This window comes from Ruditapes philippinarum, unplaced genomic scaffold (assembly GCF_026571515.1).
Source record: "Ruditapes philippinarum isolate M1 unplaced genomic scaffold, ASM2657151v2 ctg2256_1_1_1_1, whole genome shotgun sequence".
Taxonomy (NCBI): domain Eukaryota; kingdom Metazoa; phylum Mollusca; class Bivalvia; order Venerida; family Veneridae; genus Ruditapes; species Ruditapes philippinarum.
The window spans coordinates 98307-112932 of record NW_026862338.1 but is presented as its reverse complement, the minus strand read 5'-3'; the positions used below and the strand labels follow the sequence as shown (position 1 = coordinate 112932).

At 32.6% G+C, this 14626-nt stretch overlaps 1 protein-coding gene across 1 annotated transcript; it reads right to left on the bottom strand.

The window, feature by feature from the left end:
- Positions 1-6770: 6770 nt before the first annotated feature.
- On the bottom strand, positions 6771-12567 carry LOC132718725 (interferon-gamma-inducible GTPase 10-like). The gene is made up of 3 exons (XM_060702441.1): positions 12425-12567; positions 9649-9770; positions 6771-9186 (listed from the first exon to the last, which is right to left on the bottom strand). The coding sequence occupies exons 2-3, from the start codon at positions 9757-9759 to the stop codon at positions 7990-7992; spliced, it is 1308 nt and encodes a 435-aa protein (XP_060558424.1). The 5' UTR covers positions 9760-9770; positions 12425-12567; the 3' UTR covers positions 6771-7989.
- Positions 12568-14626: the final 2059 nt, after the last annotated feature.

Genomic DNA, 14626 nt, shown 5'->3' with positions numbered 1-14626 from the left:
GTCGTAAACTATGCCGCATTATATGGGGATATAAGTCTTACTCATGTAGATCTATAAATGCTATCCATAATAAGGCAATGTGTTACTTTTAGGGGTACATAAAAACACCCCAAATTTAGCGGTCCAGGTGAGATGGGTTGGAAGCCACTGATAGTTTAGCAATGGGGCGCTGTTATAAGACAACACTGTAGAATGTTAAATATGCATGATTCAAGATTGAATAAAAAAGTCTTTAATTGGTCAAGATCAGTAGCTAGTATTATGTGTAAGAATAGTATTTTTCGAATTAAGGATTAAGAATTGATTGGGAAGACCAGATTTATTTAAATAAAAATAGTGAATACTAAAGCAATTCATTATTGTAAAAACAATCATTAGAACGAGTGTAATTAATTTCAGGAAATGGTAGAAATAAGCTAATAATGTATAGAATGTTCAAAATATTTTGAAACTGAAAGCTATTTAAAACAACATTGCATTTTCATTTTCGAAGAGCTATGGCATTATTTAGATAAGACTTGGAATAGGGACGTATGCAAATCTGTAAATACATGAAAGAACTTTGTTTAACTTTACTGATATGGTAGAAGATGAGATACATGTAATATTACACAATACAATCCACTCTATATACAATTCAATGAATACCTATCTGAGTCTGCATAAATAATTGATAACATTTTTGACAGCTTATCTGATGTTGAGAAAATGCATCCCGTTTTTGTTAATCCATGTATAACTAAGTTTACAGCAAAGGCCAGCTTTAATACTTTAGAACATAATCGTCTTTATTGTAACTAAATCTTCTTTTTAATAAAGGTATTTTATGTCAGACAATGTTGTGAATCTTACAGCATATTTGGTCAAAAGTAATGTTTTTATTATGTTGTAAGTGTATTTTATACATTGTAGTATTTTAAAGTTCATTTGATTTGATATAACATCAGCCCAATAATTTTTTTTATGTATAGACCCTTTCATTTAAGACCGGATTGAAGTTGTCGTCCTTGTATGACTTCATGGGGGGGGGGGTACGGTGGGTATTGCCCATACGATTAAGTACATTAATAGAGGGGTATAAAGACCTTAATCCTTAATTATTTTAGTTAGATTGAAATTTCTGTAAATTTATGAAATTGAATAAGATATTACATAAAAAGACTGGTCAAATGGATAAAAATGTTAACGATGATGAATTAACGATTTGTTTAAATTCTAGATCATGACTGTGACACAAACTTAATCAGATAATTTAAGGGATGCGTTACATTCTTTGCAGCTGGACACATCAGCTACGGTTTTATCGGAAGTAGTGAAAAATGCTATAACACAGTACTAGTGCTGCTGAGGAAAGTCTGGTGGATAGATCAGATTCAATGTGAATATCTTATTTATTCAAAAGATATTTTAACTCCTGTGTTAGCCAATATGTTCACATGGATGTTGAGAACAGAACGATTTCAAAACGGTTTGCCCTGCATAATGACGTCATTTATACATGTATACAATTTGCTAGCGAATTAGATTCGAAAATTAACGTGTGTTTTATGGACGAACGCAATGCTTTCGATACAGAATGGCAAAATTTTCTTTTTGACACTTGTATCGATAAAACTGCATTTTAAATTTCAACCTATGACATGCTGTATACAATATCAACTGGTTTATTGTCCTTCAAGGCACAAGGCAAGGGAGAATGACTTCACCAATTTTGTATCCTCTGTACATCAAAGGCCTTTCGAATGCAATTCAAATTACTTAAATATTGATAATAAAACACAAGGATATATTCCTGACTTTTAATGTATTTATCGGAAATACGGTTTGAGCGAACTATTAATTCAAATGTTACAGACGATAGTTTATCACCAAAATTTTCATGGAAAAGAAATATTATGTGATCGCACCTGTGATGTTTACATGTCAAACAACCAAGTCTATTATACTTACAATTTAAATGGCACCTGTTATGTTTACGTGCCAAACATCCAAGTCTGTTATATCTATATTTCAAGTCGCACCTAAAACGTTTACATCCCAAACAACCAAGTCTGTAATATTTACATTTAAAGTTGCTCCGGTATTTTATACATCCTAAACAACCAAGCAAGCTATATCTACATCTCAATGTGCACCTGTTTACATCCTAAACGAACAAGTCTGTAATATTTACAACTAAAATGTTTACGGTTAGCAGATAGAAATAAAATTATTCATGCGTCTTAAGATACAATACCTTTCGGTAACTTGATACGTAATTATGGCATGTTAAACGTTGCAAATTCAATAGATCTACTTTTTGGTCTATATTCAATATTTATATTGTTTAACTCTTATTTAAAATTCTATACCATAATATTTATTCAATCCTACTGAATATTTGTTCATCATAGACAACATTTGTGTGCGATAATTTTCTCTATATATGTTCTATATTTGAAAATATAAATTGTATAATTGAAAATATTTATTGTGTGTGGGTGCGTGCGTGCGCGTGCATGCGTGCGTACTTGTGTGTGTGTGTGTGTTTTAATTTTATTTATACTGGGCGCCGGCTTTGCCATATAACCTTCCTCTGTTACGTCGCTGGTCGTAGAGCCTGTACCGAAGGTCTTCTAATGCCGCCTTTCATCACAGAGATCTTCTCTAGGACATTGAATGACATATCATAAAGATTTAAAGTTAACACAGTATTAATAATAATTAATTGATAGGATTAATATTTATATCATTTATTTTGTTTATAAAAAGAAAGAAAGAAAGAAATGCAAAAATAGCATCTGAAAAAAGAATATAATGTACGAGAGGAATTATCCAATTGGGATATAGTTATACAAGTTATGCAATAAGAAATTTAATAATTGCCCGTCTATTGATTTCTTCTTTTGTCAAATTTGTATTTTTATATATAATCAAAGCTAATTTCAAGCATTTTCTTAACCCAGTACAAGTTGGTTATAATTTTAATGATTTTTTCGCTAAGATAAATATAAAATATAAGTACATTTCGAAATTATATCTTTTCAATTCTAGGAATAAGATATCAAATACCTTTTTACGACGCGGTCCGTTGCAATGAACCAGTCTCAATTGATTAATGTGATGTAATACAGGGGTAACAATTTTTTTTCAACACCCTGCTGTTTCAAATTAAATTACTAATGAAAATGTCGTCTAAAGATATTTTAAAGAGAGCACTTGTGCATGCGGTTTGTGATAATTGAATAATTATTCCCGCATATTTTCTTATATCTGTTAAAAATATCAATTCACTTTTATTTTTAGATTTACTACTTAGAATGCAACGGCGCACCTTTGTGCGAACATTATCTTATATTTTGATTTGTTTCTTTCTATTTTTGTTATTTTTCCACTGACAGGTCATATTGGCTCTGCATTCTTTGTTCTATATTAAGTGATGATAAACAATATACATGCATGTATGTATGTTATGTGTGTGGAGGAGCATCCGTGTTAAAAGTTCTGATGGATACTCATGTATATATTGTATAATTTATGTTTTAGACCAGCTGGTTTTTATACCATTATAGCTACAATACATGTATATTGATAACGCTCATGCTGTATACTTTGATATACCTGAGTGAAATAAAGTTATTTGTCTTTCTGTCTGTCTGTCTTTTAAAATACTTACCATACTTACTTAGTCATTTCAAAATTTATAACTGTTTTCCGGACGACATTACATGAAATCGCGTTCATTTATTTAAAAGTATTAAAGTATGAGAATAGAAAGAGAATATTGCCCATAAAATTTCGTCTTCAAGACCTCTAATTTATGAGCTGAGTGCTTTAAAATGCAACAAACAAACCTTCGTACACCTTTTACGGTTATTTATCAATATAAATTATTCTAAACTTACGATCAATTTTTCTGATTACATCAAAATCTTTATGAAGTTGTTGATAACTGATATAATCTATTCGTTTGTGATTGTTTTGTTGTTGTTTTTTGTTGTTGTTGTTTTTTATTTTGTGCACAGAATGCGCATGCGTGAAATGCTTCTTCTGTTACTACGGAAATATCGTAGCGTAAAAATGTCTATAATCGTTAATCTATTTCACAGCCTAGAATAAAATATTTACCATTCAACAAGTATCAAAAGTTATGTTCTAGTATATTTTCTTTCAGAAACTGAAATATTGGCTAAATCTTATTGCATTCCCAAAATAAATGTAGAAGTGTTTCTTCTTGACATTCACAAAAGGTGCATATTTCAGAATTAACTATTTTCATTTTAAACAAAAGAGAGTTTGTTGCCAAATTGTGAATAATTCTTGTCTGATGCCGTTGTATATATGAATCTTTAGTACACTTAAATATATAAACATGTGTAAACTGCCAATATATGGTATATCTTTATTTTTCTTGACATGTTGGTACCATAGTTTCATAAACATTTTTGTGCTATGATTTGTTTGATGTAACAACTTATAATAGAATATTGAACTACGTAGGAGTTATAAACTTCTAATTATGTTTTATATTTTTATAGAACATTATGAATTGGCACCAGGACACTTTCGTAGTTTTAACTGAATCAATTTTGATACTAATATTCTTTCTGAATAAAATTGCTACACCCTTGGCAATTGATTTTCCATGACTAAAGTTGAATTAACCATTCAATTCAGAATAAATTTTCTTTTCTATATCTTTTTAAAAATGCTTTATAACTTGATATAACTGTAAATTTATTGGAAAACATAGTTTCTTCTATAAAAAGCATTATATTTTATATACTCACAAGTTATTTTCAGCTTATCCGGGTTTTCAAAAAAGTAGGAATTATCTTGCACACAGTTATTACTCTCATGTATTTAAAAACAACACTAGTAGAATGAAAATTGAAAGGGACGATAGACATAGTAAAATGATCTATAAAAATGTATATAAATTCTAAGGATTCAGTAACAAATCAAATTATTAATAAACGTTATGACAAAAATACCGTTCAAACAGACAGAAAACAAACAAACAAATCAGAACAAGCAGAACTGTTATTATATTGAACTAAGTTTACACTTAAATGTCTGTTTGAGTTCACTTTATCTCCTTCTACTGTTCGAACGGGCTTTGGTGCAGCGATAACTTCATCTGTGTTGTCATATAAAAAAATCAAATTTCAAGTGCAATGTCCATACTCGGTTATATAAACCACGACTTATTCCTTCTCAATTTTTTAATAACACAAGGATTTCTAGTGATCAGGTGCAATGTCCATACTCAGTTATATAAACCATGGCTTATTCCTTTTAAATGTTTTAATCGCACAAGGATTTTACATAAGTGTCACGCTTACCTTGACATTTGAACAGGTATATAGGTCATCTACTGGCCATGGGACATGTCCATACCAAATAAAATAAACCAGGGCTTATACTTCTCAAGTTATCGTATGGACATGGTTTAAAAGCTGTTAGTACGTACATAATGATAAACCTTATCACAGGATGGTCCCCACAAAGGGCCATAACTTAGTCAAAATCAATGTCTGATATATGTGCCTTAGATAGTGACCTTAAGCGCGCACTAAATGACTTGAACTACTTTCCAATCTATTGCAAAAAATAGGCTGTATTTCAACTGTTTTAACAGCTCTGTAGTTGACTTGAAAAGGTGCCAAGTTGATTTGAAGTCCTCTGTTATTGATTTATAACGCACTACAAATAAATTTAAATTTGAATTATTTAAAGACCTCTCTATTATAGTTTTGCGCGCTATAACTGTATGAAGATATCTCTAATTGAAACAGAGATTTTTTGTTTCGAGACCTTTTCAAATATGTTTACAGAATGTAAATTTTGCATTCCATACATTTCCGCCATGACATTGCAGGCTTGTGGATGTTGTAGTTAAAGGTTGTCCGAACATTGTATATTTTTATTATTTGGTGGTACCTTTAGAAAATGATGCTTATTTAAATTAATCTTTTGGCAGTTGCCTTCATGGACATGCTTCATGGCCCTTGATACCCTTTACTTTGCACAAATATTCTTTTACTTTTGGACGATAAGTCGCTTTCCATGCAATGGAACGAAATCGCCACATTGAATGGTCCATGACCGACGTATGAATACAGCAGCGGATGATTCAAAGATCTAACTAAACATAATAATAATCTATTCAAAAACAGAGCTAGGTTGTTTCAATTTTTAAAACAGGACATCTACTTAATATATTTTCAGTGAAAATCTTGATTCTAAGATAAAAAATGATTTAATGATATATCATGACTAATTTGATCATATGTTAATAAAGTATGGAAGAAAGCCAGGGGACGCTGGATGTCATTAAGCACTGTCGTCTATGTTATTCTATCATCGATATATAGAACGTAGATATACGTGTACATGTTTATAAACACCACATGCTATTGCTAAGTCACGAGATGGTGGTCGATAAAGCATTGCCGCTTGTTTTGTACGTATCTCTCTAATATTTGTTATTAGACATAATATGTTACGGATGTGAAATCTAGGGTTTTGCCGAAGTAAAGAAGCGTGAAAATACTCATTTTCATTTCTGTGAATCAGAACTAGGTGTAATTTTGCAGACTAGGGACTCTTTGTTAACATGCGTTATTAATTACTGGATCAAAATCACAAAGATGTTAAGAAAATTTATATCATGATGCTAAATGACATTCAAAAACCAAAAAAAAAAATGTTGAGCACAATTTTTAAAATATTTATTACAGGATTAATATTTTAATCATGATTGAGTAATACTGGGTGTAGGTAACGAAATAACATTTTGATTTATAATTTTATTCAACTCGTTCGATAAATTCAGTATTAACCTACACTCATACAATAAATATTTATTTCACAGACTTTTAACACAAATACACGTTTTACGATACATAAAATGATTTATATAAAATTCTGATATGATCTTAGATAATAAGCTAGTGGGATAATCTTATCTGACTCATATTGTATTGTATTGTAAACGGTGCATTAACAATTCATTCTAATACCATAGTCTTTTCATTTCAATTTCATGACGTTATGGCGGTCTTACACATACCAATATCGTAAGCAGTTGAAACCAAATGTCACAGTATTTATTTATAACTACAAATTATATCACATTTTTTAAATATAAATCTCAAATATACTTCGATATTATAATACTCACACGCCATGCCCCATGTAAATACACAATTAAAGTAGCAACGTTATTTTGTTGATGTTTTTGTGATTTGTTTTTAATTTCGAGTATGAAACGCGAATTTTTTCTTTGATGACACTTGAAACAGATAAGTGTAAATAAAAATTGATTCCATAGAAAACCTCTCTTTGCATAGTGAACTTAGGATAGGTGTATTCTGAAGCATTGTAAATATTTTGAATGAAAAAAGAGCAAACTTAAATTTACTCTATCCATTATCTGTAACAAATATACTTATAAAAAATCAACAACATTTAACTCACATTAATACATCTTTGGCATACATAAATCATTACCTATTGAGTCGTTTAAGTGTATTAAATTTCTGTCGAACGAAAACCAAGTGAAACAGTTTTATCACGTTTACCACAAAATCCTTAATTGTCTATTACTTTGTGTCCGTTTTATCTCATTAACACATCGATTATCAAACTATGTCAGATCCTTAAGAAACACTTGAGTTACCCAACTTGACGTTCCGTATATGACATAAATCCTTAGTGATTGTCGCAAATAAATACGAATACAGTTCTACGAATACGATTACCGCCAAATGATGTTAACAAACTTCGTTTGCAATGCTTTACGCATGCTATGTATTTTTGTAAAAATTGTATTTTAGTCAGCCAGTCAAAATCAATGTTGTTTTCTGTTTAATTTACAATGAACTTTTAACAAGCACAACACACCCTGATCACGCGGCAATAGACACTGTGAAATATTTTTCAAGTTATCTAAATTTATGTTCATTATCAACTTGAATTGGGCCATTGCAAGTCTTGTCTTGTGTTTTAACTTTTTAGATCTTTTTCAAGTTTTCTCAATCTAAGTTTAACCAACATCAATTCGTCATCGGCCATGACATCGCAAATCTTGTCTAGACATTCTTGCATTGTACGAGGAGACTTGTAAGCGGAGAAAAGCATGCCGAGGCCAGGAAACGTATACTTGGAATACTTCTGCACAAAAATCCATTTTTTGTCTTCCGTTTCTGTATATAATTGATTTTCATCTCTCACTCTTTCATCACATGATTTCATTCGACTTTGAATTTCACTCTCCGACATGTTTATTTCTCCAGCAAATTCAGTGATAGAGTCTCTATCAACACAATATTTTACTTCACATTCCTCGATTATTTTCTTAACATGGTACGTGTCAATCGTTGATTCGAGTTTTGGAATTGGTAAGAAGCCGGTTACTACTGACGCAACCTTTCTTCCCAAGAATTCTTTTTTAATAGTCTTTGTTTTATTATTTATGGCTTCCTCCATTTGTTTGAACAAAAGATGGCAGATGGCTTCAGTTTTCATACTAAGAAGACTAATCACCTTTCTCTCCAGGGATAGGATGTCATATTTTGTTCTATGTCTAGAACTTACTAGAAAAATGGCATCAAAGTATAATTGTGGATCTAGATAAGAACTTTTCAAATTGTCTTTAATGTCTGTTTTGATATTTTCCATGCATGTATATTCGCTGAAGTTATCTGGATCATCGGCTTCCGAGTTAGCTAAATCAATATCGATTTTTGATCGAACGAAAAGAACATTTCGTTGAACGGCAATTACCTTCTCAGCTATCCACAAATCAGTTTCAGAGAATCGTGTGCAGCTAACAATGAGCACCACGCTTGAATCCAGAATTTTGGTTTTCTGTAAATACTCTTCTTTTGGAAAGTTTTTTGTCCCAACCCCTGGGAAATCTCTGAGAATGATAGAATCGTTTCCCGGGTAAACGTATGATTTAATATCTTTTGTAGTTTCCGTGACTCCTACAGCAGCTGCACCCTCGTCCTTTGCTTTTAATCCTCTCAGTGTATTGATCAGACTAGATTTTCCTGAGCCAGTGTGTCCAGTTACTCCAACAACCAGTTTTTTGTCTTTCCATTCTTTAAAGTGTATTTTGATGTATCTGTTAAGGCCACGTAAAGAGTCTGTCTCTATTTCCGCTTTCAATTCATCATTGTCAATAAAGGACCGAAAATTCTACAAAAAATGCTCAAGTCTTAGAGTAAAGTGATATGTTAGCATATGTATGTTGAAACACAAACATTTAAGTCGTCGGTGGTTCTATTCAGGCGCCAACTCTTGGCTTAAGGAGGGGCACCTGAGGTCTATCGCCACCAGTAAAGCTTGGTAGTCGTCATATGACATTTACTGTAATGGTGCCACGCTAAACATAATTTTTTTTTATAAGAAACAAAACAAAACATTTAAATCTGTCAATGAATGCAAGTTATGTCGGATGAGAAATCAACTTATTTTACATTTGGTCAGTAAAACCATATTTTGACAAAATTACTTAATCTTGTATGTATATATGGTTTGTGAAAGGCACCATTTTTCTTATTCTCAAAAGCACTTAAATGTGATATTTTTTTTAAAAGTTCTTAACTTTAAAATGAAAAAAAGAATTTGTGACTGATGAATCAGGAAAAATTAACTTACGTCATATTCCCGGATATGTTTAATAAATCCTTCTTCGTCCTTATTCAGAGAACTCACATGCTGGGAACCCGCATCGTCACTCGAGAACATAGATTCTTCAAGGCTTGCCATTTATATGAGGTCTATAATTAAGGTAAAGTAATAAACAGTTAATACGAAATCATTTCAATTTAAAACGTAAAAGACATACATTTTGTCAAAACACTTCATGTCACAAATTAAGTACAATTTAAGGCGCATTATTAAGGTGGTACAGAGTTGACATGTGTGTTATTATTAAACTGGTGTACACGAGATACTATGTCGTGGCCACGAGTTATTAAATCGTGTCCATGAGATAATTAAGTGTTAAGCACGAGATACTATGTCGTGACCACGACTAAGTCGGTGGAACCAGATAATTGAGTCGTGCGCACGCGATTATTAAGTCGTGCGCACGAGATATTATGTCGTGGCCAAAAGTTATTAAGTGGTGGCCTAGAGATACTTAAGTGGTGCGCACGAGATGCTATGTCGTGGCCACGAGTTACTTAGTCGGTGGAACAATATAAGTAGTGAGCACGAAATAATTAATCAATCCGATTACACTTTTATATGAATTTTCCTAGTTAAATAGAAATGTGCAATATATATAGGACAAGGTGTGCCCCTACTTCACCCACCAGTCGAAGTGCCATTTATACACGTTATTGATTGAACTGTGATTTTACATTTTACGTCATTGAGACCTTGATTTTTGACCCAATGACCTCAAAATTATAAGGGGTCATCTACTGATCAGATGCAATGATCTTTCCATGGTTTGTTCCTTCTAAATTATTCATCAGACAAGAATTTCACATGAAGTGTCACGGTTAGGGATTTAAAAAAAATCTTAGTATGTATATATAAAGGTTAGAATTTCGTATAAACTACTAGGAAGGTAATGTTGGGGTTTTCTTTTCGTATTTTCAGAATGATAAAATACTGTATATAGTGTACTCTCAAAATAGCATTCGTATCTAAGTTATATCGGTCAAACAACGCCACCATTATATCTCGCGTTTAATCCCATCTCGATATTTTCTTATTTTAGTTGAACTCTCAGTGTTATTTTATTCATCTTTTAACATAAATTTTTCAGTAAAACCTTAGTATACAGTATATTTCTCATTTATTTCAATCGAGCCTTTGATTGTATTTTTTATTTATTTATTTATTTTGCAATCGAAAACAATAGCTTGATAATCCCGTTTTTTTATTTAAACACGCAATGTTTTATCTATTTATTTTAGCCCATCTTTCTTTTTATGTCATCCAAATTCTTAACGCTATTCATGCAACCTCAAACATCCTTATAGGCTGGCAATGTCTCTACCAAGTAAGGTAAACCAGGACTTATTCCTTCTCAAGTTATCGTATAAACAATGTTAACAGGCCGTAGTACGTACAAACTGACCAATTTTATTACCGAATTGTCCCCAAAAGGGCCATAACTTAGTCAAAATTATTGTCTGATTTATAGGCCTTGAAAGGGTGACTTCCTAATATGATCCTAAAGGCACATATCAAATATAAAGTGGTTATCTTCAGTTATTTCAAAGATTAACGTTGCATGTAAAAGGAATATTCTAAAGTTTAAAAACTCAGCTATAGGGAGAGTATTCTGATTGGCTGATTATCTCGTGTGCACGACTAAATTATCTCGTTCCTACGACTAAGTAATTCGTAGCAATGACATAGTATATCGTGGCCACGACTAAGTAGCTCGTAGCCACGACATAGTATCTCGTGCACACCACTTAAGTATCTCGTGGCCACGACTACGTAACACGTTAACACGACATAGTATCTCGTGCGCACCACTTAATAATCTCGTGGCCACGACTAAGTAACTCGTGACCACGGCATAGTATCTCTTGCGCACACTTAGTTTTCTCGTGGCCACGACTTAGCAACTCGTGGCCACGACTTAGTAACTCCTGGCCACGACATAGTATCTCATGCGTATCAGTTAATTTTCTTAGTAATTCGTTGCTACGACAAAGTGTCTCGTACACACCACTTAATTACCTCGTGGTCACGACTTAGAAACTCGTGGCAATGGCATAGTATCTCATGCGCACCACTAAATAATCTCTCAGCCACGACTAAGTAGTATCTCTTGCGCACCACTTAGTTATCTCGTTGCCACGACTAACAAACTCGTGGCCACAACTTAGTAATTCGTGGCCACGACATAGTATCTCATGCGCATCACTTTATTATCTCGCGACAACGACTTAGTAATTCGTTGCTACAACAAAGTATCTCGTACGCTTCACTTAATTACCTCGTGGCCACGAATTAGAAACCCGTGGCCATGACATAGTATCTCATGCGCATCACTTAATTATCTCGTGGCCACGACTTAGTAACTCGTGGCCACGACTAAGTAACTCGTAGCCATGACATAGTATCTCGTGCACACCACTTAAGTATCTCGTGGCCACGACTTAGTAACGCATTAACACGACAAGGTATCTCGTGCGCACCACTTAATAATCTCGTGGCCACGACTTAGTAACTCATGGCCACGACAAAGTATCTCGTACGCACCACTTAATTACCTCGTGACTACGATGTGATAAAAACACACACACATGTCACGTCTGTGCCACCGTACATTCCATTTAATAAGACAAATTGAAAAATTCGTAAACGTTTTCCAGTCCATGCTTTCTTTTGCCATTAAGTGTACTGTTAATTTCAGAAAACTAATATCTAAATATTTAAGTATGGATAAAAATTAATATACCTTCATTCTAGCTTATATCCAAACACCCACATTTTATCATTTATGGATTACAACTCAAATTTTTAAAATTTAAGATATTTAAACATAGTGTTTAATCTATAGCAAGTAAAAAATATGGCGTTATCTAAATTGATAAGTTATGTACATGTTTAAATAACCACTCAATCTCATGTCATTACAAGTTCGCTAACATTGTTATCAAATTTCTTTTTTTACGTTTCTTATCGCACTTCCTCAGCTAGTATTCGTTTTCTTCTACTAGACGTATTTGTTTTTATTTTTAAAGCAAGGGATCATTCATGTTTTTGGAATAAAATAAATTATATCATCGCCATTTACGTTCATTTTTGAACTTTTTTCAGCTCAAGACTTTTTGTTAGTCGACAAAATTGAGGCTACCAGTGCGGAAAACAGATTTTGAAATTAAAGTTAATATTGAGGAAATTTCATTTAAACTTGTTTTTAAGAATGAAATAAAAATAATTTGTTTGTTTGCTGTACGCCACTCGTGAGAATACTGTTTGTAAAGCTCACTCGATGAAATAAAATTTCATCTTACACACAAACAAACAAATATCCTCTATGTATTTTACATCCCTAACAAGAATGGTATCTGAAAATTACATTCTTGTATTTTACATCCCTAACAACAATGGCATCTGAAAACTTCTTTTTTATATTTTAAATCCCTATCAATCGAATCTAAAATTACCTCCTTGATTTTTACATCCTTAAAAATCGCATCGGTAATTTACATTAGAACAACCGCATCTGTATTTTTACATTCCTAATAGCCGCACATGTAATGTGTGTATATCCTGAACAATTTACATGTACAGCAGGAGGGGCAGGGTAAGGCAGGGAACCTATTCAGACGATGACCCTGGTGACATTTATTAAAAATGAAGACATGTCAACTTTGGAAATAAAATTTGAATATATTTTGAGTTTGAAACTCAATCGGAAGTTCAAAAATTGAGAATCAGGCATTGACAGTTGCTACAAAACAAGTAAGGAATTTCAAATATTTTTGCCAACATATTAAGGAACAGTCAAACTTCATTTTGAATTTTTGAGATATAAACTTAAGTAAAATCTGGAAAATTCTGGAATATCGTGATTTTTCATGACGATTACTGACAACAGTATAGTTCGAGCTCGATTTATATGAATAGGAGCAATGAACCCAAGGTTTTTTTTTCAATATACATGTATGTCAAATATTTTTTAAATAATGCTGAGGAACGGATGAACTGTCATTGTAAAAGGTTTTGGAATTACATGCATTGGAATGGTACTTTGGCCATTCCGAGCACATAAGGTCCCATTCCTACTAACATTTCGAGCAGATGAACTGTAATCAATACATGTACCTGTCAAATTCACACCCAAACCATCTAGCCTCTTCAATTTACAACTCGTGTCGCGTCTGAATTGTTTACATTCCAAACAACCAGACCCAATATTTTAAAATCTCAAGTCGCACCTGTTATATTTTCATCCCAAATACTAGTAACCAAGTCTGTTATATCTATACATTATATCCAAAACACCAAGTCTGTTTTATCAATATTTCAAGCCGCAACTGTAATGTTTACATGACAAACAACCAAGTATGTTATATCTATATTTCAAGTCTCACCTATGGTGTTTACATGTCAAACAACCAAGTATGATATATTTAAATTTAAGCCGGACGTATAATGTTTACATGTCAAACAACCAAGTATGCTATATTTAAATTTAAGCAGGACGTATAATGTTTACATGCCAAACAACCAAGTATGTTATATTTAAATTTAAGCCGGACTTATAATGTTTACATGCTTAACAACTGAGAACGTTATATTTATATTTAAGCCGGAATTAAAATGTTTACATGCCAAACAACCAAGTCTCTTATATTTAAATTTAAGCCGCACCTATGATGTTTAATTCCCAAACAACCAAGTATTTTATATCTATATTTTAAGTCCTATTATGTTTATGTCGCTGTCCAAAAGATAAGGGGGTTTCTGATGGACGCTGTGGGTTAAAGTACTTGGGACCTGGACAGACTTGGGACCTGGACAGAGGGTCTGTAAATACACAAATTATGCGCTTTCAAATAATTTTATTAGCATTCGAAAATCGCGGCTCTCGCCATCAAAATCTTACAAAATAGTGCGCATGCGTAGTGTAGTGAATCAATGAAGTAGAAAG